Here is a 26,896-nt window from a genome sequence, read left to right as displayed (position 1 = left end):
TCTAAATCCTCCATGTGTCTACTTAGATTAATTCAGGTGTTGTGTTTGTGGTCTAAATTGTGAAAATTATTAAGAGATGGATTTCTTACTGTGGCACATATTATACCTTGCAGATACTTGGTTACTTTGACTATGCTTTCACAGCCATCTTTACTGTTGAAATCCTGTTAAAGGTAATGCATTGTTAATTGATCCTTGTTAGCCCAAAAGCAGCTTTAGCAATAATGTTTGTAACTTTTTGTTTACCTTCCAGATCCTAGGGTATGCAGATTATGTCTTCACTAGTATGTTTACATTTGAGATCATTTTGAAGGTAACAGGTTTTTAAAGGAAGCTTGTTTAAAAGGATTTTCCTTGTGTGTCACCTGCCAAGAAAAGGCCCTTGAAGTGTTCTTTGCCTTTTCTCTAAGCTATCAAAGCTAAACTTTTTTAAACTAGAGGATTTTTTTATTTGACAGTTCCTCATAGTTTTGATTGGTTATTTTTTTACCATTGGGTGCATGAAGAAGCTGATTTTTTATCATTACATCAGTATAATAATTCATTTTTTACCCTTTTTAAACTTACAGTTGTTAGAAAAGGGAAAAATCAATCACTGCGCATGAGCTTTTCCTTCTCCTTGCTCTGGCATTTCTGAAAGAGATAATCAGTCTTATAAGGAGGGAGCATGTAATTTCTCATTTATTTTGCTGAACGATATCCACAGAGCTAAAATAGTAGATAACTATTTTCTTGCAATAGGACTTGCAAGATATCTTGCATTTATCTATCTATACACTAAGATACTTTGCATTTATTTTGGGCATACATTTAAATTCACAGACAGGCATAATTATGCTTGCTTAAATGTATTACCCATGCATGAGCCAAAAATTGGCATTTTAATGTATAGTTTGTGTGCTGATTATTAAGGATATCTATTGGGGTTGCTCAGATATTCAATGTACAAGATTTACTGTGGTAAAGAAGATAAATAACCAAAAATTGCATTCACATGAAACAGAATGCTGAACAAGGAAGTAAAATTTTTCATTGGAAATTGGTAAAATGTTTTTTCAGACATTTACATAGGATTCATAAATGTTTCATGCTGTGCTGATTCTCACCTCAAGTTTTTGGTTGAGTAACCCTGATTTATACACTTAAAAATTGCTGGCACACTAAGAATCTGTACATAAACTATGCATTTCCAGTTGAGGATTAAGCTTAACAAGATCTCTTCTCCCAGCTTTTGCTCATATTGCTGTGCATACTCTTCACAATGCAATTTGATTATTACTAATTGGTGCAATATTTGGGCTGTTTACAAGATAAGCTGTTCTGTAAGTAATAGGCTATTTTTATGCTTGTGAATTTTCTCCCAGGCTTAATGTTTATCCCCTTATTTCACATTTTCAGCAGTGAGAAGCTTGCTATAGAATTGATTATTCTTATTTGTAGCACATTAAATAAATATCCAGGGGTTTTGCTGCTAGAGAAAGGCCAAACTAAAGGAGAGAACAAGGCATTGAAAAGAGCTGTAGCATTAAATCAGACTAGTTCCCAACTATGAATTTGGGAAGCCATAAAAATATTTTACCATTGTACTGTGGCAGAAGAAAGGCAGTAAACTTCCACATGCAGGTTCTCCAGCTCCTGCAATTCCATTTGTGTTTTTCTAGGAGGCAGAGGAATTATAAAGGGCAGGATAAAGAGGCATAACTGGATGGGTTAAGAAAAGCAACATTCCTGCAAACTGCAAGAGATTCTGGGACTGAGAAATTTATGAGTTATCCAAGGGAAGCAGGAAACTCTAGAGCTTGGGCTACTGAAATCTGGAATTGTAAAGATAACAAGGAAACAAGAAGCTACATCACAACCACAAATGTTGATGCTTCTGACTCTGGTTTCTCCAGGAAGCTCTGTAGTGCACTCACATGTAAAGGAAAATAAACTGTACCATGCAGATGTGCACAGTCAGGAGCTGCCCCAGACCCCTGCCTGCTTTGCTAACCTGTCCCAGCCTCTGGCTTTGCTTGCTTGTGCCTGGGGCCCTCCCTGTCCTCTGCTGCTTCCCACAGTGTCCGAGCTGTGCAGAAGGAGAGTGCTCTGCAAGGAGAAAATTCAAAACCAGACCTGCAGGAACAATAGTGCTCCTTAATCTCCAGCAAAAAGATATATATGAAACTGAAATTAGGATAAGCAGAGGAAATATTATCACCAGTAGTGAAGAAACTTGTACAAAAGCAAGCATTAAACCAGAATAACTCTCAGCATGTAAGAAGTCTCCCTGTGCTCTTGCTGCTCTCAAACAAGAATTTCCACATTGCAGTGTTGAGGGTATGAATGAGGATGTGAATAACAGAAAAGCTGCAACATCATTTTTAAACATTTGAGAATTCTCTCTGCATGACATTGAAATTCAGTTTATCATGCTGTTTGGACAACTTGGGAAAGGTGAAAACATCAGAGCAAAGGTCAGATTAGGGATTTGTGCTTTCTACCTCCCCTTACTGCGCTGATTCCACACCATTTAAACTTACTAGAGAGTTGTAACAAATTCTTCCACTGGGATTTGTGGTGATTGAAATATGAGTCTCCATGTGAAGATGGAGAGATATGTACCTCACCTGCACTTTAATGTCAATTATTCACCTAATTTTTGTGGGAGTTGTTACATGAAACTTTGTGTGCTGCTCTTATCATATACAATGTACATGGGTAATTGTAGATAGATGTTAATTTGATTTTCAGGGTTATTTTTGTGTTCAGCTCCCAACAGAGTTTAGATATACTCTGTATAGCTGTAAGTGAACGAGCTAATGTAATGGAAATTTTATAATATAAATATGTTACATGTCTCATCCCATGGCTTAGGTTAAAGCTTTAGCATTTTTACTCTTCTAGCTTTTGGGAATATTTTTATCACCAAAAAGAGGGCTTAAGAACAGAATAAGGAAATTAATTAATTTTTCCTTCCCAGAAAAAGACATATTTCCTTTGCAGAGGCCCAGCCCTTTACTGGTGGTGCTGGTTTGCCATGCAGAAGGCCTGGAAATGTCTCACACTGAGCAGGACTGCAGTGCACTGGGATGCCCTTTGCCTGTAGCTCTGCTCTACACTGGGAACTGTCTGGGAATCTGCAGTAATCTGCTGTGAGGGGAAACGAAACAAAATCTCTTCCCTACTCCTCGAGGAGCAGAATAGAAAGTAAAGGGAAAGTAAAATTCACAGTCAGTATGGGATGCTCCCTAGATGGCATCAAATTTTCTTACCTATGGAAAACAAGGAATAGTTCAGTGTTCAGGCTCTGTGAGAGGATCTTGAGGCTGAAGAAATTAGAATTCTTGTGACTGAGCTGACTACAGGGTGTTTTCCAGAGGTATCCTTGTTTTTGTTCTGAGTTTTTAGTTTCAGTGTTTCAGACTTAATCCATAACTATGGAAAGACTTATGCAATATTCTGGTGAGTCTGTCCATCTAATGGTTATTTGGATTCCTCTGTGCCATTTTAAATTTGTATTTACTTACAGTTATGGTAGGAAGTCTAATTGATGGATTTAGGAGTCAAATTCAGCTTTGTGATACCCAAACCATCTGCCCAGGCGCTGGCTGCAGCCATTATGAATAGAGCCTCCATCACTGGCTCCTAATGAGACCTGCAAATGATGCCTACAATATCCACTTTGTAAGCTTTTTTCATTCAAGTATAGGGACAGAAAACAAAAAATTTAGAGAAAGTCTAAAAGGAAGAGCAATGTTTGATATTCCCCACAGAACAGCAAAATTTAGGGACCTCTGATTACACAGAATACAAAAGATCTGTTGGTTGTTCCAGGTTATTCCAAGACAGCCACTCATGTCTGCCATAAGCCAAAGCTGAATAGCCTTGAATTGTTGCCTTAGGACAGCCTCGTCCTGCTTCTGGACCAGTTTTGGCTCTCAGGTGTTGGCAGTACATTTTCAGCCCCTTTTCAGTTCTTAAGATAGTATGAATTATTAGGAGTAAGAATTTTGACCTTACAGTTTAGTAAACATGGAAATCTCAAATGATATTTTGTAGCAATTTTTTCTAACAAAGGCCAAATTAATTCAGGGTAATGATCTCAGCCTCATCTGTTCGTACACAAAATAAAACATTTGTTGATATCAGAAAAAATTACCATATTTATTTATGTTGCTTGAGCAGAATTTTTATGATTTAAAAGAAAGATTTAATGTATGTAGAGGGATTGGTTTATATCTCAAAGGATTTTAGAAAGTGAGATAGTATTGTATGCATTCACACTCCAGGCAAGTGTCTTGTAAACAGCCTAAATGCGAATTTGAATAAATTGAAATATAGACTAAGTGTGTAACAATTCTATTTTTAGATGACAGCTTTTGGAGCATTCCTTCATAAAGGGTCCTTCTGCAGGAATTATTTTAATTTGCTGGATTTGCTGGTTGTGGGCGTTTCTCTGGTATCATTTGGGATTCAGTAAGTACTACACTCACACTGTGAATGGTTTATTTTTGCTCTGGGGTTTCAGACTGAAATCAGTGTTCCAGCTCCTTTTGTTCCCCCACGGTGTGTGGGTGTGCAGTGCCAGTGCTCAGGGATGGGCTGGCAACAGGGAGTGCTTTCCATGGAGGGTGTTGTAATTCACCACTAATATGGGCTGGAAACAAATTACTACTTCCCACAATCACCAGGAGAGCGAGGAGGAGCCCCATGACACTGGTATTGGTACAGCAGGGATTTCCTGGAGCTGCAGGAGGTTTAAATCCCTTCCTTTGAGCCATTGTCACACCTGCAATCTGATTTTATGGGCTTGTTCTTTCAGTGTTGACCTGAAGGGATATGGAACTAGACAGGGTTTGAGGGGGGAGAAGTTGTACTTTAATCAGTTTGCAAGTGATAGTGGAGAGGTTTATTTTATTTTGTTTGGTCAGATTAAACACAGTAAAAGAATCTAAATGTGCTTCTTGATTCATTGGGTGTTGTTTCCTTTTTAATAATAATCTGTGAAAGCATTAGTGACTCAAAGAGAGCAGGGGAGGGTGTCAGGCAGCTGCTCCCCACTCTGGGCCCTGCTGGTACCAGACCTCCCACTGCACAAACTTTCAGTGTCACGGGCTGTTCTTTAGAACACTCTGCACTCTTATTTCCTCCTATGCAGTCCTAGCTACTTAAACAGAGAGAATCAAAGCCATTTGAGATCTTTTCACCTGAGGTTAAGTTGGAAATTGAAGGATTCATTGATTTACAGGAAATACACAGTGTCTTCAAAAGAGCTTGTCAGCACTCGAAAATACTGTGGGAACTATTTTGCTCCATTATGGTCTTAGATGAGCTTCTAAGCGCTTAATTCCAAATTTACTCCAGAAATCAAAATGATTCTTATGGTATTTGTGAGGTCAATACTATTTTCTAATAATAAAGAATCAATAAAGAATAAAGAAAAACATTGTATACATATCTTAGAGTTCTAAGATTGGAGGGTTTTTTTTCAAATTTCACATTTCAAGTATTGGCAAGGATGTTGTTATTCTGTAATAAAATCAGTAACCTTAACAGTAACAGTATAATTTATTTTTTTTTTTCTTCTAGATCAAGTGCTATCTCAGTCGTGAAGATTCTCAGAGTTTTAAGAGTCTTGAGGCCTCTAAGGGCAATAAACAGAGCAAAAGGACTTAAGGTGTTTATTTTTATTTTTTAAGTTATATTTCTGTTGGCCTGATCCTTCAGTCCTGCCTCAGGTTAAAAATTCTTGCTCAAGAGAAATTGTCTGCACAGAACAAGGGCAGAAATCAGTTATTGATTGTTAAACATGTCTGGTGTTGGCCAGCCCAGGCTCTGCCCACAGTTACAGCAGTCTGTGTGTGCAGGAGCTGCCACTGAGCAGATTTGGACTGTGATGAGCCAACCCACCAGTGCATTTCAGTTCTTTATGCATAGTGCCTATGTAATTTCTAGTCAGTTGATGTTGATGGATCTGTGTCAACAAACCGACAGACAAATTTAGAAAACCTGTCAAATTACAGTGTTAGATATTTTGCTGGCAACAGAAAAATAGTAATTTTTAAAAAGAATGCAGAAATTACTTTTATGATATATGGTCTATGACAAATTGCATTGAAACATATTTTGTTCTTTCTTTCTAGCACGTTGTTCAATGTGTCTTTGTGGCTATTAGAACTATTGGTAATATCATGATTGTTACAACTCTGCTGCAGTTCATGTTTGCTTGTATTGGGGTGCAGCTGTTTAAGGTAAGACACTGAGAATTTACAGTCCATAAAGAACAGAAAAGCTGAATTGAATTCTTGGTGGTTTGTTGCTGGGACTGGGCTGATGCCGTCCTGAACCAATCATAGTAAAAAGCTTTTATTTTGCATATTCTGCATTTTGTCATTGCTTTTTTGTTTTTATGTGTAGGGAAAATTCTACAAGTGCACTGATGAGGCCAAACAGAACCCCGAGGAATGCCGGTGAGGAGAGCTTTGCTCTAAGAATGTGCCACATTTTGTTCTGAATTACTTAAACTGTGCATGGGCAGGCATTGTGCATGGGTCAGGCTATTTAGAGTTGTGTGAATTGGAATTGTCATCTTAACCCCACCAGAAAACACAGGTTAGCAAGGAAATAAAGCCAACATGAGGAGGCAATGTAAGAAACAGCTTAGAATGGAGCGTTGAGTTACCCTGAGGCCAGTTCAGCATTTCACCAATGCCAGTTTCTTTCCCACAGAGGGATTTACATCGTCTATAAGGATGGAGATGTCGATAGTCCCATGGTCAAAGAGAGAGTCTGGCAAAACAGTGATTTCAACTTTGACAATGTCCTGTCTGCTATGATGGCCCTGTTCACAGTGTCCACCTTTGAAGGCTGGCCAGCGTGAGTGGGTTCTCCTTGTTTGCATGCTGTTGTTTCCAGAGCTGCATTTTCCAGAGCAATTCACTGTCATTTAACAGACATTTTTGGGCAATAAAGCAGTTTTAAGTGGTGGTATAAAAAGGGAGGAAGTAAAGAAACCTATTATCATGAATCTGGGCACTTATCGTCTCTTTCAGGAAAAATAAGAAAAGGTGAACTTTTTGGTATTGTTTGAATCCCAGTCTTGCTGCATTTGCTATGGGGAACTTCTCCTTAGCTCTAATGGAAGTAACAATGCTAGCTGCTTATCCATCAGTGGCCCTTAAATAAGGCTGATTTGAAAGTTTTAGGCCTTCCAGTAAATATTTTACTAAAAAATCAGTCAGCAGTACCCTCATAGAAAAATCTAGAAAGAGCTAACTCCCACTCATTATTTCCCTAAATGAGAAAATTTCATTTCTGGAAATAAATAAATAAATAAATAATTCAAAATTATGTCATTAACTTAATGCTTTCAAAAAAAAAAAAAAAAGAATATAACAAAATGTGCTGTGATTCTTCTGGTTTCTGTATTCTTGCAAGCACTATCAGCAAATAGAAGAAGATATCAGTGAACATCAGACCATTTCTGAAATCTGACCTCTCAGTCTGCATATTTTACTATTTTCATTTTAATGGTAATAAAGATAAAATCTTGTTTGTTTTTCAGGCTGCTCTACAAAGCCATTGATTCAAATGGAGAGAATGTAGGACCTGTTTACAACTACAGAGTGGAGATCTCCATCTTTTTCATCATCTATATCATCATTATTGCTTTCTTTATGATGAACATATTTGTTGGTTTTGTGATTGTTACATTCCAAGAACAGGGAGAACAAGAGTACAAGAACTGTGAGCTGGACAAAAATCAGGTTAAAATAAATAATGAATTCTTAAGTTTTGAAAGTAACCTTTTTTGTTTATGCATGAGGAGCATCCTTTCTGATTTGGGGCAGAAGAGGGCACCAAACACATAGCTTAGTATTTATTAATTTTTTTACTATCTGGGTATTTATTTAGCTGGGTATTCAGGTTGTTGTACCTTTCTGTGAGCCCAACCCATCAGTGTTTTTGTTGTGAAAAGTGTCCACTAAGCTTATTGTCTTCCTAGCATCTTGCATTTTGGTGTCACATTAATAAGAATACAGCCAGGTTATCTTGAGGCAGAGATAGGTTTTACACTAAGAAATGGAAAATAGTTTTGTGTTCCAAATAGTCTGAAAGTGTCCAAAGTTCAAGTTTTCAAAATGTTCCACTTCTCACCCCCATTTATTTAGAAATTCACTGGGGATATTCAGATTAAAATTACTAAAATCTGTCTCCATTTACTGTTTAATCTTTTCACTGAGAAACTCATAATTTTTTGGCTATTTTTGGCTGACTTCATTTAAAGAAAGCCAAGCATGAGATGTAGCCAGGATTCTTCCTGCACCATGTGCCCCATTAGACAGCCCTGTAAGAAATCCTTCAGAGACGAGTAGGAGGCTCAGCCCTGAAGATTCTGGGCACTAATAGATTATGAGATGAATCCATGATGTTCCTACACATGTTATTTTACTGGGCAATTTTACTGGGCTATTAGAAATAACACCTCCTCAGTATTTATTTTGCTGATTCTGGAGTTTTATGCTAGGCAGGCCCATTGGTGGTTGACAAGGGAGTAAAGACAAAACATGGTTTAGAGATGACTTAATAGTCTTGCTATGTACTATATCCATACATACCATAATATATTAGTGCATAAAGGCAAAACCCTCTAGAATTTCCATGAGCATTATTTGATTTTTGTATGTGGCTGAGTAGTGGATATGGTTAGACAGAGTTGTAAATAATCAAGTAAGGATTGGTGAGCTCCTTCTGCTTAATAATAAAAGGCCTTAAATCAAGTAGACAGGCTGTTTTTGACAGTTAGATTTAACAATTTTCACTTAATGATTGTGTTCCCAGCTGATGACCTGCTAGGTTACAGTCTGACAGGTTTTGCTGTATTTGCTTTCCAGAGGCAGTGTGTAGAGTATGCCCTGAAGGCTCGTCCTCTCCGCAGATATATTCCAAAAAATCCTTACCAATACAAGTTCTGGTATGTGGTGAATTCTACTGGATTTGAATACATCATGTTTGTCCTCATCATGCTGAACACCCTTTGCTTGGCTATGCAGGTAGGAAAAGCAGAAACTCTCTTGAAGCTGTTGGCATAAATTGAGGGGAAGGGTATGGGAAGTATAATGCCTTTAAATTATGGCAACCTGTATTTTTTATGAAGTAGAATTTTAAAGAACTTCTGATCACAGTAGTTTTCTGTAATATGTTCTAGTTGTCTCTTTCTTTCCCTAGTATTTCAGATTTTAGTAAGAAAAAGCATGGTTTGAATTCAGTTCACAAAATCATTCTGCTTTTTTCAGTATAGTTGCATAGACTGTCCTCTTAAAAATATACCTCCTACACTCCGTTATTTTGTGACTACCATACTTCAGGCTCTCTAAGCAGGTGTGACACAAGCCTGTGTAATTTTAAAACCTTGCATATAAAACTTGGGCAAATGTTGTTATCTAATACTTCTATTTTGAGGGAACAAGTTTTCTCTGGAGATTCCCTTAGAATGTTGAGGAATGACAGTTTTGTTCTGCTCTGTGCCTAAACAGAATGAATTTGAACAATTCCATGCTTGACCAGGGATACGCAGCTAATCTTTCATGTATATAGATCTGCTTCACAAATTTTACTAGAAAATGTTTTCCTATGCTGATTTTTTGTCAACTTTGTCTTAGGCTGCCTTGCTTTCAGTACACATTTTAAAGCCTTTACTTTTGTAAGTGTTTTATTTTTCATTCACAGCACTATGGACAGTCTAAGCTATTTAATGATGCCATGGACATTATGAATATGGTTTTCACAGGAGTGTTCACTGTTGAAATGGTTTTGAAACTGATTGCATTCAAACCCAAGGTAAGTTTAAGATATGCTTTAATTAGGTCATCACCACAGGAATTAAGTAATGATGAGTTTTACACTTGTTGTATATTACTCAAATAACAAAAAGAAACAACATTTCCCACCTTTATGTATCAGAGAAATTATAATAGAAAAGTAACTCCAGGAAATGAAATGCAGATATCAGAAAAAAATCTAATGAAGTGGTTGGTGAGATCTGGAATATTTTGAGGTAATAAAAATGTCCCTTTCTAAATCAGATAAATAATTTCCTGTTAGAAGCATTACTACATCTCCTGTTCTGGGTACTACATTCATTACTTGACCCTAATTTAATCTCCAGTAAAGACCTGTATCCAGTATAATTTCTGATTCTAAAATGCAAAATATTATCATTACTTTATAAAACACAGCCAAATATTACAAACATACACATAAATAATTTACATATGCAATATCCTTTTTAGATTTTTATGTTTTCAGTTATATATACATAATATTTGGTAGAAGGCCCCACACTGAGTGGTTGGTTCCTTGTTTTAAAGGGACACTGTCAATATGAATGATGCAGGCACATTTTTAAAAGTAGACTTGCAAGAGAAACTGGTAACTATAATTGAAAAAAAGATAAAACTATCCTGTGGCAGCTAATGCAGCCTCTTTTTTCAGTTCTAATACTGCATTAATGAAGTGCAGAAGTTAATGATGAACAAACAGACTAAATTTGCTTTTAGTACAATGAAATTAATGTTTATTCTGGGCTATATAAATGAGTAAAATGTGTTCACTTGCTACACTTGGAATTTGAATAAAGCCAGATGAGCCATTTGAGGTTTACTGCTCTCACCACCCAAGGCTGGTACTTTTCCTTTCCCATTGCCCTTCTGTTGAAGCAGCCAGGATACCTGCCCAGGGGCTGGCAGAGCTGTGCCCTGTGCTGGGGTGCAGCAGCCCTGGCTCTGTGCAGCCCCATCCCTGCTCTGAGCCGGGCACTTCTGTGCTCCCAGCACGGCCGCCCGCAGCTCAGGCTGCAGCAGCTGGCTTGCAAAACTATTTATTCAGCTTGTATTTAGTACTGAGATTGGCTGTACAGCCTGAGCTGCTTGGTTTAAAGCCAGCTTTATTTGCCTGCAGAGGTGAAGCAGTGATCCATCTCTAGAGATCTGGCGTTGAGATGTGAACTGTGGAGTTCGGGGTGAATGCTTGCCCGCTCTCCCGTGGTCTCGCTCTGCACTGTCCAGTCCATTGTACTCTTCTAATGAACTTATTTGTATTTTTGTGTCAGCTATCTTATTTAAATGCTAAGGGTTTCACATTAAAAATAGCACCATATGAGGCCCCAGAGGAGCTAGCTCAGCTGTGTGGACCACAGTGTCATGAGTATGCTGGTTGTGTTTCCTGATCTGTATTTCCTGTTCTATATCCTTGTTTTGCACAGAGGACTTTGCTGCATTTTATCATCTGCTTTTTGAAAGAAGATTGTGAATCCTTGTATGGTTCTCCATGCACTTGTGACTGTAGTCAGAAATAGCAGCTAATGCCAAACACAGTGGTCTGATCATGAGTGTACAAATCACAGTGCTCCATTTGTACTGTGGGCTTCCTACTTGTTAGCAAATGCAATGTGTTAAAACTGGTCTCTAAGACTCTGTACAATTTGAGCTTTAATTCTGTTGCAACATGCTTTCTATCTGACTGGACGCTTTCCCTGTAAGACATCCCTGGATCTGAACCCTGAGAGTTTGAAAGGCAGACACTGCCCGTGGAAAGATCTCCTTTCCTGAATTTCAGTCTGCCATAGGTGCAGAACATCTTAAACTTTTTAATTAGCAGGACAAGGTTTAAAGACCATGATGATAATCAGACTTTTGGAAGAGACTAATGAGCAGGAAGGAGTAAAGTATATTTAAGGTTGTTCCTGTTATTCTTTGGAGATTGTAACTTTTAAAATTATCAGATACTCTTCAACAAAACCTATTGGCAACACATATTACATAGTTCATTAATAATCAAAAATCAGATAGCAGCCTTAAGCAGAATTTTAATGTCTTTAATCTAAATTTCAAAATAGATGCATGTTTAAAACAATTAATTGCTTTAACTCATATTAAAGTTTAATAATAGTAGGAACAATCTGAAACCAAATTTAATGCTTTACTTTAGGATCCATGAGGGTTAAATTGATAAATTTCTTCTATGTCTGTGTCACTGGTGGGTGGGTCTCTTAGATCAGTCTGACAGAATAAAGTTTTATTTATTAATTTTGTGCCTTTAAAAAGTTATTTCAGAGATGTTCAAAGCATCAGATAAAAACTCCATTTAACTCTGTAAAAATAAGAATAGATAAAAACCTGTTAACTTTTATCTCATCTGCTTGACAGTGTCCCCTTAATATGCAGACAAAAGTCCTGTGAAAACGGTGATCTTTTGGTTTTGCTGGTCATATAAACTTAAGGCTACTATAAATTATTGATGCTCTTCCTATGATATTGTGTTGTGTAAAACCAAGGCACTGCAGGCTGCCTTGCAGCTCTGAAATACATAAAACCTGGAGAAGTGCTCAATAGCAAAGGTGATGCTGAGTGTCTGGCACACTTGACTGGGAGATTGGATCACAGAAGGCTTTGCAGAATAAGGCCCTAAATTTTCCAAGAGAGTTCTAAAAGAACTAAAATATTTATGTGGTAGATGTATGGAAACATATTTTGTTGCTAATTCTCTATGCCTGCCTATTCCCCAGGATTTGTGATTTTGTCCTTCAGCATTTCTCAATGAGCAAATTTTTCATAATATAAGCTAAAAGAACAGGTCTTTTTTCTCACATTTGCTAAAATCTGTTACTCAGCATGGTTCAGTGCCATTCAAAACAAAATACAGCTTTGGAATCAAAAATAATCCATCCACACAGACCGTATGTACAGCCTCCTGGTAGCCAGTTGTTGCTTAAACTTGTAATGATTTTCCATGTCGTTTTACATCAGATTTTTGTAAGAAAAAAGGAAAGATGGCTAGTAAGTGAATTGATCTTGGGTCCTTGCAGTGGTGAAAACAACTTATTTGCATGATGTTTATTTGCTGTGACTTGTCCATTCCTCCCTTTTCCAAAACCATCTTTATTTTCTCTTAGTTTTTTGTTTATTTGTATGCTTTTGCTTTACATATTAGTTTGAACAATATTTGTCTATACTGATGGAAAAGGTTTCATAAAATTAAGAAATAAATGTGTAAATTATTTTAGCTGTGAAGTGTTTTAGCTGTATTAAATCAAAATGTGATTTTTTTTATTTCAGTGCTTTATCTTGTATCATGTCTAGTAAAATAACTTTTTCTATAGCTGAAATTATCCTTTATTTGGAGAACCTTTTTTGGTTCCATTTGTAGAGGAAGATGGATAGCACAGCTCAGGATTGTGCTAATTATGTGTTTACTGTTTGCCAATAGTCTCTTATTTTGTTTACCTATAGATAAAAATACTGCTATTCTAAAATCAAGGAAGGTACTTAGAAATAAGGAATGCAAATGATCAGGAAGAACATGATGAGAGCAGCTCCCTTTCATTGGTTGGCAGCTGCTAATCTCATTAGGATTATAAAATTCAATATTGCTGGGATGCTTCAGTGTGATTCTCAGCAAAGCTTTGGGAATTTCTTGTTCCCATGAGCAGGAAGGGTAAGGAGGGAGCAGCAGGGAATTGTGCAAGAGCTCTTTGGAGTGGAGGCATTTCTTCAGGAGGCCAAATCCAAGAGCACTGGCTTTTGCCCCAAAACTGGAATTGGTGGTTGATCCCAAAGAACCAGAGAAGCGCAGAGAGTTGTGGAGATAATACTCTGATCTATTTTCCTCTTTCAGCCCCTTTCTTAGACAAAGGAATGGTGGCAGCAATTTGAGTTTTAAAAGAGTAGAATTAGAAACATAATGAGCCTTTCCTGACCCTGCTTCCTCTCCAAGAATGTGGAGCTGTTGTCTACTGAAGCAGCTCTCTCATAGTCTCCAAGAGGAAATTTCCACTCAAAATAATCCTTTTTGCAAATATTAATGCACTCAGGTGCATTACTTTAAACTGTGAAATTACTAGAAATTCTAACAGTTTAAAACCTTGAGAAAAATATCATTCAAATTCTAAAATCGATTTTGGAACCAATTTTTCTTTACTCTGCTAATAACTCATGTAATAACTTAAACTACTCAGCTAAAACATTATCTTAGAGCAAACAATGTAATAAAAAGTGTGACTAGATATAAGGTTAGATTAGCACATATGTAATTTTAAAATTCTTGCTAAATGTATTATTTTAGAGCTTCAATAGTGGCTGAAAATTTAGCATTTGAAAATTAATTACCAAGAAATATACATGTATAAAATGTACATTCCAGCTTTTCTCATGTAATGCACATTCCTTAGTCATGGTAGACTGATACTTTAATACATTTGAATGAGGTAAAGGGCAAGTTCAATAACTTTTGCAGTTCTGGATTTCTATAATAAGTAAGAAAAGCCACATGCAGCAGAAACCTCTGGTTTCCATATTTATCTTAACAATTGTAATACATTTTGATTTGTGCCACACTGGAACCTACCTGGAGGATTCTTCTGAAGAACCTCTGCTCAAATATGCTGTTTTATGCCGACAGTCAGCTAATTGCATTATAGACCTTTATATCCCTTTGCAGCCATGTCCCAGGAACACTCATGTGGGGAATATATTTAAAGGCATACAACATCAGAAGAGTGGTGAAGCAATTGATTAAAAATGGGTTTTCAGACCCTGGACTGGCTGCACCAATCAAAAGCATTAAGAAATTGTTCAGGTTGCTGGCTTCACTGGCTACAGAATCACCCTCTGACTGCAAATGTGGGATGGGTTCCTATATTAGACCTAGTTTATGAATAGAAGATTAAGTCAGTTCTCTAATCTTTATGCACAGTTTCACATTATTAACTGTGCATGTTTAGCCAGTGATGAGACATGACCCTTTGAATATTTTTACCAACCACTTAGATAAGACTATCACAAAATCCTTGATGATAAGGAGGTTTAAATTGGCTTGATCTTGCAGAAATATAATAAAAGGGGCCTTGTTGTCCTCATTAGGATATTTATGTTAGAATTTTTCAGCCTTGCTAGAAGCCCAAAGCCAATTTTGGATGATGGCTTGCTTGCCAACATCGTGCTTATCTGATGGTGTGTTCTGCATGTGTAGAGTGTGTGTGTGTCTGTGTGCGTGTCTGTACATGTATATATATATTTATATATATACACACACATGCACATCTATGTTGCTTTTCCTTCAGTAGGCAATATTGTTTGGTTTTTGTTTTGTTTTCTCATTAGACCACAGGTTTTGTTTAACTAATTTCTGTTTATGCAAAACTAAACAGAAGTATGCAAATATTTGACATTTCATGTGTAATCACAAACGTTTGCACCCTGCCTGCTCTGTTCAGGGCTATTTTAGTGATGCCTGGAATACGTTTGACTCCCTCATCGTTATTGGCAGCATAGTAGACGTCGTTCTCAGTGAAGCTGATGTGAGTATATCCCAGCTTACTTTCCCCAGTCCCTACTTCTCTTTCTCTGTCTCCCCACTATTTCCATCATCTGGACAAGTCACAGATTTTGATCTGATGTTTCTAAAGTTTTGAGTACAGACCAGTCATAGGTCAATTATGTTGATATGGGAAATAAATAGCCTTTTTTTTCTACCAATCTTTTTTAGCTATGAAAGGGAAAGTTTAGATTGTATAGTGGTACATCAGAGAAGCCTAGAGTGTTTCTGTGTTATAACACTGTCCTTTTCTTCTCTTTTTCTGTTTGTGTTTTTCTCTTGCTCTCTTTCTGCTGAATGCTTGTCCTAACAGCACTATTTCACTGATGCATGGAACACTTTTGATGCCTTAATTGTTGTTGGTAGCGTCGTTGATATTGCTATAACAGAAGTTAATGTAAGTAGCAACTGTTCATGCACTAAATAGTAATTGCTGTCATCAAGAAATACAGAAAATGTAAACTTAATCCCAAAAAAGTCCTTTTTATAAAAGTATGTTTAAGCCTGGAATCAAAGACCAAAACACTGATACAGATGTTTGTATAAGCTGCTGTTATTTATTTATATACTTGTGTAGTTGCACACAGCACAGTGAGACAATAAAAATTGTTTTTCTATATATGCACAGAAAATATTTAGAAAAAGAGATTTAAGCTTATGTTTCTATCTTACTTGAAGCCCATTGCTTTTTGTAGTTAATGTGACCAAAATAATTCAAGATTCTGTAAGTTTTCAGTGGCTTGGTTTAACAAATGATGATTTATTTTTCTGTTAGAGGTTTGGGTTTGGAGGCCATTCATATCTCATGAGGTTGCAGAAGAAGGCCACATAGAAAGTCAGGCTTTCCATGCTGTGGAAAATAGAATGTTTAATTTTCCCCAGTCCTTTTGCTTTTCATATCCTGCAGTAAATGCTTGGAAGTTTGAATTACTCTTAAAGTACTTGGAAAACTCCATAATTTACCAGAATTTTGTCTGATGGCCATTGCACATTATAGGTGTTTGGGCAACAGATTCACCCTGAAGTTGCCTCCTGGTCTTGTGTTAAACTGTGAGAATCTCATGACTGACTGACTTTTGGAAAGAAAATGGAAGAGTGATGAGAGAACATGGGAGCAGGATAACTTTATCCTGACCTTTAGATTTCAGACTGATTTTTCTCAGTTCTGTGGGGATGGATCTTCCTGTGAACTGAAGGAACCTGAGCTGACAGGGAGGGTCAGTCAGCCCAGAACTGCACTGTCCCTTTGAGACTTTTCTTTAAGGAAAATTATTCTTCATGGAGTTCATTTGTAAAATCTGCCTCTGATTTATTTTGATTGGGTTTTCCCCCTCTGTTTTGTTTACTTTTGGGTTTGTTTTATTTCCCCAGAAAAGTTTTGCATTTAGATTTACAGCTCAAGTATTTGCAATTTACCCACGATTTCCACTCACAGTAGTACTGGAGTAGGTGAGCACAGTATTTGAGGAGAGTAAAACCACCAATCATTTAGAACAGCTTTTCCTCATAACTGCAGAAGGTATTTGACTGTGAGGAGGTTGAGGAGTAGCTCAGAGGTGCTTCCATGGCCAAAGCAGATGTGTCTGTATTCAGCAGCGTTAATTGGACAGCACTCCTTGTAACTCTGAGCTGTCAGCTGTGAAGAACACTGGGATTTAGCAACTCCCACAGCTGTCTTGGAAATATTCTGGAGCCCAAGTAGTGATGTCCAAGACAAGTGCACACCACAGTCAACAACCAGCACTGCCATTTCTTGGTTTTCATGTTATTCTTGTAAGAGAAAATATGCTCATCTTTGATTTCTTTTACTTTTGCACAGCAGACTCTCTGTGTACTAAGCATTGTCTGTTTCTGGTCTTGCCACTTTTCTGTGCTTTGTTTGTGCAAGTCAAGAATGTATTATGGTTTCTATATATTTCTGGCCTTGATTTCCCATTTTCAACATGAAGCATTTAATGTTGCAGAGTGTCCAGGGAAATTTCTTAGATTTTTACTTTCATTGTTTTGATTCTACTGAACTATTCCTACTTGAGTAGTTGAGTGTAAATTTCTGTCATCGAAATCCAGTATTTCAGAATCTTTTCCTCAGTATTTTTCAGCAGTCTGAATTGTGCCATTCCACCTGTATTTGTTATCTAAGGCTGGCAGTGATCCTGGGAAAGCTGCATCTCTGTTGAAACGCTAACGAGACTTTGTTTCCAATGGGATTTTGGAAATAAAGAAACAGCACCTGTGAAAATTCCTGCTATAGAAACTTCTTGAGCTGAGGAAGCTCAGCTTTGTTTGAGGGCTGATTTGGAGCAGGGTAAATCACCAGCACTGACAGAAAATCAGATCTTGTCGCAGCTCTAATTGTAGGGGCAGAACCATCTAGATTGAGCAGTGCAAGGGAGACGTGAGTGTGAATATTTCACGTCCTCAGTGTGAACAGAACATTGCTGTGGGATCACAGATGGGATTGCCCCATTCTGTGGAAACAGCTCAGCCTCATCCTGACAGTGCACCTGGGGATGCTCAGGTCCTGTGCAAGGGCCAGTGAGCTCTTCTAGCCCTCAACAAGTTTGCATCTGACCCAGTTTTTACAGGAGAATGGATTGGACTGTCTAGGTTACACACTGCCTTTATTTCACTATTAAATACTGGAAAATAAATGTCATCTCTTTTATTTTGTTAATTTTTTAACCCTTTATAAGAATATATATGCTTCCCTGAGGCTGATTCCTCTGATCCAGTAACCTCCCATTTTCACATAATCCAGGAATTACTATAGTTTGAATATTTTTGGTGCCTGTGGAATTCAGTCTTTAATGTATTAAGCAATTTACAGGATTGCTCAGCATTCCCAAGGACTGGATCAGTGACCAACTCAAGAAATGAACCACCTCAGAGTAACATATATTTTGGAAATAAAATGTTATCTGTGATTATCTTTTTAATTTAGTCTTTCATTTAATATCCCTTTCTTCAACCTCCTTCTTTTTTGAACCTAATTGGTTTTCATGTTCGTTTTATTTTTAGAAATTATTAGAGGCAAGTATATATAAGTAAATATACATGTGGTATAGCATTAAAAAAATTAATATCACTACTAAAACCTATATAATTACTCCTGGGCTCTGTGGCCTTTTGCTTTCAGAAACTTTCACATGTCATGCAAGATCCTGTGTGGTCATAGAAATGGTTCTTTTTCAATTAAAAATGCAGAGTAAGGATTGGCAGACACAAAGTGTGGTCGATCCAATCTGGGAGAGGGGGTATATAATTGTGAGAATGAGGGAGAAATAAATTGAAAATAAAATCTGAATAAATAAGTTGTTAAAAGGAAATAACATACAAGTTTCAATCTGGCCTGACTGTATAGAAATGATCTTATTTGTCAGCTCAGAAGCCATTTGGATGACCAACACTGAATGACTTGGAAGCATGATCACATTGCTGCAGTAGTGGTTGTGAAGGTTTTAATTCACATTTTTTATATAAGTTTCTTTTACCATTCATGTGCTGCCAAAATGTTGAGAAAATAATGGAGAGTTCCCTTTCCTCATCTTTTATGTAAATTATTAATGCCATCTTTATAGGACTGATTTTATTCTTGACATAAAAAACCCTCTGCTGAAATAGGGCTTAAAGGAACAGCATTTATGTGTTCCTCCTGAGCCCCTCAGAAAAACCCATCTGCCTCAAATCTTGATCTTGTGCTTGTGTGGAGGAGTGGAGTAAAGCCCCTGTCTGCCTCCTGTAAGAGATTCAGGATTCAACTTTGAGCAAGAGCAGTCCAATTTAGTTTGAATGCAACTTTATGCACCCTTATCATATGTTAGAACTTGGATGTTGGTGCTAGTAATTTGTATTTTTGTATACTGTTGATATATTTTGTAAACTTTTGCAAACACCTCTCTTTAGGCTTAAGGGTAGCTCAGAAAACTGTGTCCTCATACAGCTTTGTTTTCATTAGAGTGAAGTCTTAGTGCAATATCAAATCTCTGCAGTGTTGTACTATCTAATTTGGGGCCAGAAATAATTTTTTATTAGTTATCATATAATAACAAAATATTAATTGTGACTTTAGAACTTAAATACATATTTTACAGGGGAAGAGGCACTTATAAAAACAGTTTCAGAGGTTTCTCACAGTGACTTAAAATTTTAATTAATTAATGTCTATGGGCATTTGGTTCATGTTGAACAGGGAATATAGAGAGCACTGATAAGACAATGAAGATTTCTTGCTCACATCTGAATTGCAGTAACTATTATCTGAACAAATTGTGTGTGTTTATGCACATGGACTCACAGCACACGTTTCTGGAGATATTTTGGCAACCTGAATGTTTTGCTATAAATGCTATTGTCACCATGTGTGTTTGTCATTCAGATGCTTCCTTCTCTAATTCTGGTGATGAGGACATTATCATCATGTGTCATTTGTTCTGACATACTCTTGGACCCTTTGGCACAATATGTAAAAAAGAAGCTTTTGACCAGCACCATTTACTAACATCACTGGTTTTCACCATGTTTATTTTTTATTTAAGCACAGAGTTTGCTTCCAAGGCATGATCCAATCTGTTTCACACTGTTCACAGTTTGACACTGAAGTTCTTTATAGTCAGGATATTTATTTTTAACATTCGTTGCAAACATTTGTGTAACAAGGAGCTTCTGTTTAGGAAATGTGCTAAATTTTTCATAAGCAGCATTAGTACTTGACCAAAATTGGTGGCAGGTTGCAAACATTTTCATCAGTGAGTCAGAAATTTAGGTTGATCATTTGTTATATTTTTTTTTTGAGTATTGGGATTGTTTGAGGAAGAAAACTGTTGTGTTGAACTTCAGTTAAGTAAAAAAGAAAAATCATATTACTGCCTATTTGAAGTATTTAAGGATTGGCTCACATTGACATGGCTGTGAAGTGCTTTGATGCCCTGGGTGTGACTGGTCCATGGCTGACAGAACAGGCAGAGCCATGAGGGATGTGTGTGTTCATTTCCCTCACTGCAGGGTGTCTATGAGCCCCAAGCAGGGAAGCAGAAGTTGTCCATTTATTCCAGCTGTGACCATTGCCAGACTTGAAGCAGACAGAAGCACACCTGCCACCTTAGGAATCACACAGTCACACTTTTTGGGGGACAAAAGAATCCCAGTAATGACCAGCCAGTCCCAAAGTGTTTGGGACCAAATAGCGTTGGAATGATTGGTGGAAAAGGAGGAGAAAGGGGAAGCTGGAGGTAGATTTTCTGACCACAGGTTTTTTTATTTACCTTATTGTCAGCAGGTACCATCCCTCTGCTCAGCCTGCCCCCCGCAGTCTCAAGTCTATTCTAAGAGTTCCCTACAAGTAAAAAATCAAAATGTGCCACCCTCTTGTGTGTGTGTGCACAAGATGTCTCTGGTGCTGCAAATCAGGCTGGAGCTTGGGCACTGTCTGGTTTTCCCTTATCTGTAGGAAGCAGACACTGTTTTTGTCAGTCTGTCTGTTATTGTTGCTGAAGTTTGTCTTATCTTTATCTCAGTTTCCCAGATCTGAGCATTGCTTCATGCTGGATGGACACATGTAACCATGAACTAACTTTGTCTCCCAGATGAGCATTTCCTTTATAAATGAATATGAATAATGTTTTCTTTTGTGGTGTATCACTACATTAGCTTCATTAAAATTGGTATTAGTAAAATAAACTAAGCTGCTGTATTATCAGAGGGAAATGCCAAAGAGGATAAAAAATTAGATGCACCCTAAGATGTCAAACCCAAAATGCTTGCCCAGTGATGAACACTTTCACCTTCAGTAGGAAAACCTCCTCTTGTATCAGGAGTTCATGTTCTTACTTTGTTTCTAGATTTATCTTCACCTTGGCATTATTGTACAATTTGCTTTTTGTGAACAGAGTGTTTTTATTTTTCATTGCTGGCCTGCACTTTCCAGTGTCCATAATCTGTGATTTCTTGCATATGACATCCTAAGACTCCCCAGCAGCATCAGATCAGCCATCAGAACCAGACAACTAGAACTACTTAGTCCAAAGAAGCTGAGGAAGAGGGATTTGTGAGGGGAGTGTGCATTGGGCAGTCCTGGGCATACACCACTGAGCAAACACAAATCCCTTCAGTGACCTCCTGACAAAAAATAAAATGAGGGATCATCATTCCAGAGCAGCTCCAGTAGAACTGATTGCATAGTTTGGGTAATCTGACCTCTGCATTTTTAAAAGTGAGAATTAAGTAATTACCAAGAGGGTTATATGTAGAAAACATTGTTTTTGCTCGCTTTTCCTTTTGAGATCTTTTTGTTCATAACCAAGTCATAATGCAAACTCATTAATTTTGCATTTGGAAAAGTGATTAAATGAAAACATGGAGGACCAAAGTATCCTTTTTCTGGTGTTATCTGTCCCATTATATATTGCTATCCTAATACTCATGCTAACTTATTTGGGGCCCCATCCTGTTCTCATAAAACACAGTGGGAAAAATTCTCACATGCCAACTCCGAAATTTTATTTCTTTTTTTAGTGTCAGTTTGTGATGATACTGTAATTTAATCTGATCTCTATCTGTCAAATACTATGTTCAGGTTTTGATCATACAAAATACTAAAGCAAATTAAATAATTTGTTCACTATTTAAGAGAGTATCAAGCTCAACCTGAGTCAGTCACCAGAGATTAATAAGACATTTCAGGCTTCATCTGCAGAAGGTGTAATTAAACCTTTTTCCTTTAAAGCTTCAGATCAAAGGGATTTTTTTTCTCTGCTAAAAAGTCAGTAGCAGTGTGGGTCTGTGTGCACTGGTGCAGGTTTGGGATTGGTTTAGGTAGGCAGCTTTGCAAGGTTGCTTCCATGACCTGTGATATTTTGACATTTATGGTGTTTGTGATAATGAAGTTTTTCCTTGATTATATTTTGATGATTTCATTTCAAATTGTTGAAAAATACAGAGAATTTCTAATGAAACAGTTGTCTTCCCTTGGCAGCAGATTTTCCATCTATTTTATATAAGTTCTTAGAAAGTTTAGATGTTGCAGCCAGTTTGACAAATACTCTGCTTGCTGAAGTTTAATAAGGACATCTGGGGTTTTATTAATTTATTGCATAAATTTAATAATAGTCCTTTATACAGTTAAAATTTTTTTTTGTTTCAGAATATATTGATATCCTGTCAGGGCAGTAATTTATCCATACATGACTTGCACATAGTTGAGCAAACCATTTTTTTTACTTTTTTCCCCCTAGTGATGCCTTTATATTGAAGTAATAGAGAACACAATTAGTATTTTAATAATGATCCTATTTTTTAAAAGTACTACCTCTTGTTGCTTTTCTTCACAACAATAGGTTTGCATAACATATTTTCAGCAGAACCAGCTCCTTTCTTTTCCTTTCCTTCTCCTCAAGTTCTATCTTGAGTACCAGCAGCCTGTGAGGTTTGAGTAGGTGGAGTGTGGCACAGAGTGTGGCTGGTGCTGGAGCAGCTCTGGGGTGGCACTGTGCTCACTGCTGCTCTGAGTGACAGCAATTGATGAAAGGTGCCTCTTTAAAAGGAGGATATTTTAGGCAAAGGGTAAGACTCATCACTGGGATCTAACATCCAGAATCCCTTTTTTTCTAGTGCTATAAATGTTTTTAAAGACACTCCAAATTTGGAAGAAGCTGCTGCAAGTTTGTCATTGCACAAGCAAGCACAGAACTTGGGTCCCTTAAGCTTTGCTGCCTGCTCTGCGAAGTGTGTGACCATTTAGGCTCTCAGGAAAGCTTCTTCAAAATCAGACAAGAGAATAAAAGGAGAAAAGTGAGATGTTCCTCCCAGCACACAGAGTTTGGCTCTGTGAACAAGGAGCTGTGTGAGCCTCTGTGCTCCCTGAGGCTCCTGAGGGCTGCACAGATCTGTCCCTAAAGGATCAATCAAATCCTGATCCCTTTGTCCATGCCTGATCCTGTTCCTCCAGCTCAGGGATGGAGTTCAGGAGCTGCCTCCCTGCACTGCTGGGGCAGGCTCAGCCCCCAGGGCGTGGGACTCAGAAATTTCTGTGTCCTCCTGTCCTTGTTGGGAGCTGCAACACCCGGAGCTCATCACTGAGCCACCTCATTGAATGCACTTTGCTCTCAGGGAGCTCCTGCTGTGGTATCAAACACAAATTGCTTAACTCTGGTTAGATTCCAGTGATGGTGTCATTAATCTTCAAAAAGGGCAGAGCAGAAAAGGACCTTGGAAGATCAGTTTGGCGCCAAAGCTTTGTTCTTGAGTTTTAGGGGGGCTTCCTGCTATGATTTCATGTAACCTGTGCAAATTGATGGCTAACTTTTTTGGCCTACATAGGAGAAGATCTTTTATTTTGTATTCACTTTCCATTGATTTTATAAACATGTTTTATACCAGCAAATTTTATTATGAGTCAGCCAACGCAAACAGATAAGAGGATCATTTAAGAAGGGAATTAATGTTTTATTCAGGACATATATTGTAGCGGAAAGATGTTAATTCTCATTTAGAAATTAAAAAATGTTCTTAATTTTGCTTATGGTTAAGCTAACTTAAGTTTTTTATATTTTATTTGATTTTAATATTTAATGTTCTTAATTTCTTAAAGCCAAAGCCAACTGAAACAGTCACAACTGATGAGTCTGGGGTAAGATCAGTAAAGTGACCCCAGTGGTTTTACCTATACTTGAGTTTATTCTTTTTACCATGTCTTTTTTCCACCAAGTTTTTCTGTATTTTTCATTCCTGTCTGACTGCAAAGGTGTTATGCAGTGGTTTGCATCCATTGTCAGTGTTCTATTGGAGTCTATTACAAACAAACCCAATACGATCCTATTAACAAACCAGAAAACTTGGAAATGCATGTGGTGTGTGAAGCATTTCTACAGGTCCTGTGTTTTCAGCATGTAATTTTTCCTTTCATACCATGGTTATCAAGGTGAACAGGCTTTCGAGATACATTTCCAAATCTTACCTCTTCCACCTTTGCATTTTATGTTGTTTTTCTGGAAGTGTTGCATGTTTGAGTTTGTATTTGGTTTGACTTCTCCTGATGCTCTTCAGAACTCTGAGGACAGCGCTCGGATCTCCATCACCTTTTTCCGTCTCTTCCGTGTGATGAGGTTGGTGAAGCTGCTGAGCAGAGGAGAAGGAATCAGAACATTGCTCTGGACATTTATCAAGTCATTTCAGGTTAGCACAAGTTATTTCAATTTGCTTTATAATTACAGCCATTTATACACCAAATTATAAGAAGAAATACCCTGTAAAACACAAAAATATTTTTAAGTTAATCTTATCAATAAGGACATATTTAAATATATTTGCATACCAATGCCAAAATTATTTTCACCAATTACTTCTGGGAGTCTGAGGGTCATTCTTTGTCATTTAATATCAGCTGTTACTGTGAGGTTTTGATGGTACTTCCGGAAAAATATTTGGCCTATTTAAAAGAGATATGATAGGTTTGACATACATAGATCTCATGCTTCCATACTTTTTTATTAGACGACTGCAAAAGAAGAATTTAACACATATTTTACATAAAGCCAATTTCATAAGTGAAATAGATACATGAATCATTGCTCCTGGAAACTGATGAATGTGAAGTTAATGAAACTCTGTGACTGTATAGAACAAAGTATCTTTGTGTTGTCAGAATCAGTTATGAAAGTAAAATTAAAAATACTAAAGATGATCTTTCCCTCTGGATTGCTGGCAGAAGTAATTTAAAATACAATGAAGCTGATACACATTGCATGCAGCAAAGTATTAAGAGTGACAGGTAATAACATTTTAAGCACTTGCATAGGAAGAAAAACCTTGGAAAAGTCTGTGTTGAACCGAGAAATTACTTTTGCAAATTGAAATAGAAATGATGGTGTGAGATTATTAAAAGACAATGCACCTGTCCCTTTCTAGGCCCTGCCTTATGTTGCCCTTCTGATAGCCATGCTGTTCTTCATCTATGCTGTCATTGGAATGCAGGTAATTTAAGATTTTTTTAGCACTAAACAACAGTACAGATTTGTCTGAGACTTGTTTCTTAAGTTGCTTATTGAAGCATTCCTTTGATTGTTGTGTTATGTATAAGGCAGAGCTTTCAGAGTAATGGAAAAATCTTTATTTGGCTCTGATTTTCTTGATCAGGAAATTCCAAAAGACACAAGAAAAGAACTTGGTGTGCTGCCTTTTTTTTCCTTGTTTATGTGATAGATTTATTGCACTTATATATAATGAAAAATCTAAAGTGTAACAAAAGTGTTTTCGTGACATTTCATGCATCCTGAAGGAAGTTTAGATTTCAAGGTCTACACCCTCTGACAGCACAGGTCACTGGAATGAAAGTCAAAATTCTGGTTTATTGTAGGTTTTTGGAAAAGTGGCCATGAGGGACAACAATCAAATAAACAGAAACAACAACTTTCAGACTTTCCCCCAAGCTGTGCTGCTTCTCTTCAGGTGAGCAAACCTTAACTCTCACTCAGTGCATCCCATTTCACTGATCTATGAAAAATGTGCAAAATGTGTTTGCAAGTGAGAATCAGTTCAGCTCAGCAATCCCCTCCTGTTTGTGAGTGAGTGTCCTTTGGCACAGAGGGTTCTAAGGAGGGGATACAGAGCTGAACTCCTCTCAGCCCCTGTGAAACTCCTCCTTGGGCAGTGTTCAGAGTCCAAACCGGCACCCAGACATCAACCTGCCCTGCCTGGGCATGGGGAAAGCTGCAAAAGGCTCTGCCCTTACTGGTGGTATATTTAGAAGTGCAGCTTGTGTGATGATTTGAAGAAATGAAAAGTTATTGCAAATATAAAGAAATAAACTGTTCTTTACATTGCTGAAGGGGGTGTAAATTGCAGAAGGGAAATACCAGATGAGCCATAGGAGAAGCTTCCTGATGGTGAAGGCAGCTAAATCTGCAATGGAGGGGTCATGGAATGAAGAGATTTCCATCTCTGGAGAATTTAAGAAGAAGGCAAACATTTGCCAGGAGTGTTTCAAAATGTCCTGGAGCAAGGAGAGAATGACATGGGACAGGGATGCCTCTAAAGGTGATGGCCCTGAGCTGTCTCTTGCCTGAGATTGTGTAATTCAGCTCCGGTGCATTGTTACTCACCTGGCTGGAAAAACTGGCAGGGCATTCCTGGCACCAAAGGCATCACCCACTGAGACCTAAGTCCCTTTATGCCTTTGACACCAGGTAATGAACACAGCTAAAGATGTCATAATTATGTAATTGTCTTAAAAATTTGAAATTGTGGGACAGGCTTTATGCAACTGTGGAAAAAAAACAATAGCAGAAATTAGAGAGAGGCATTTCTTCAAACACAGGGGAAAGTTCATCTTTTACAAATATGTTCTTAGAAATTTTATGACTGATTTTCATCCACAACACTGCTTTTGTACACAGTAACTCCATTGCAATAAGTACTTAACTTGTAAATCACACTTTGGGGTTGCAGTTTTTATATGCAAGCCTTAGTAAATTATCTTATAAAATGTGTCTGCATTGTCAGATTATGCTTGTCAGTTCTAAAACTTGCTCTACACTTTTCTTTAATTAGT

At 37.5% G+C, this 26,896-nt stretch overlaps 1 protein-coding gene across 18 annotated transcripts in view; it reads left to right on the top strand.

Annotated features, from left to right (window-relative positions):
• Positions 1 to 26,896, top strand: part of CACNA1D (calcium voltage-gated channel subunit alpha1 D) — a 168,197-nt gene that overhangs the window by 111,404 nt on the left and 29,897 nt on the right. For 4 of the 18 annotated variants that reach the window (XM_074549904.1, XM_074549905.1, XM_074549901.1 and 1 more), the window contains exons 21-35: positions 114 to 173; positions 4,352 to 4,458; positions 5,572 to 5,659; positions 6,126 to 6,233; positions 6,400 to 6,452; positions 6,712 to 6,858; positions 7,547 to 7,748; positions 8,877 to 9,035; positions 9,712 to 9,822; positions 15,254 to 15,337; positions 15,668 to 15,751; positions 23,939 to 23,977; positions 24,394 to 24,522; positions 25,255 to 25,320; positions 25,703 to 25,794. In XM_074549904.1, the coding sequence (XP_074406005.1) occupies positions 114 to 173; positions 4,352 to 4,458; positions 5,572 to 5,659; positions 6,126 to 6,233; positions 6,400 to 6,452; positions 6,712 to 6,858; positions 7,547 to 7,748; positions 8,877 to 9,035; positions 9,712 to 9,822; positions 15,254 to 15,337; positions 15,668 to 15,751; positions 23,939 to 23,977; positions 24,394 to 24,522; positions 25,255 to 25,320; positions 25,703 to 25,794 (1,529 nt within the window). Of the gene's footprint in view, positions 1 to 113; positions 174 to 253; positions 314 to 4,351; positions 4,459 to 5,571; positions 5,660 to 6,125; positions 6,234 to 6,399; positions 6,453 to 6,711; positions 6,859 to 7,546; positions 7,749 to 8,876; positions 9,036 to 9,711; positions 9,823 to 15,253; positions 15,338 to 15,667; positions 15,752 to 23,938; positions 23,978 to 24,393; positions 24,523 to 25,254; positions 25,321 to 25,702; positions 25,795 to 26,896 lie in introns of all 18 variants that reach the window. The other 14 variants (XM_074549903.1, XM_074549918.1, XM_074549909.1 and 11 more) reach the window with 10 other exon arrangements.

This window comes from Zonotrichia albicollis, chromosome 12 (assembly GCF_047830755.1).
Source record: "Zonotrichia albicollis isolate bZonAlb1 chromosome 12, bZonAlb1.hap1, whole genome shotgun sequence".
NCBI lineage: Eukaryota > Metazoa > Chordata > Aves > Passeriformes > Passerellidae > Zonotrichia > Zonotrichia albicollis.
The sequence above is the reverse complement of the archived record's forward strand: the minus strand, read 5'-3'. Positions and strand labels throughout refer to the sequence as shown.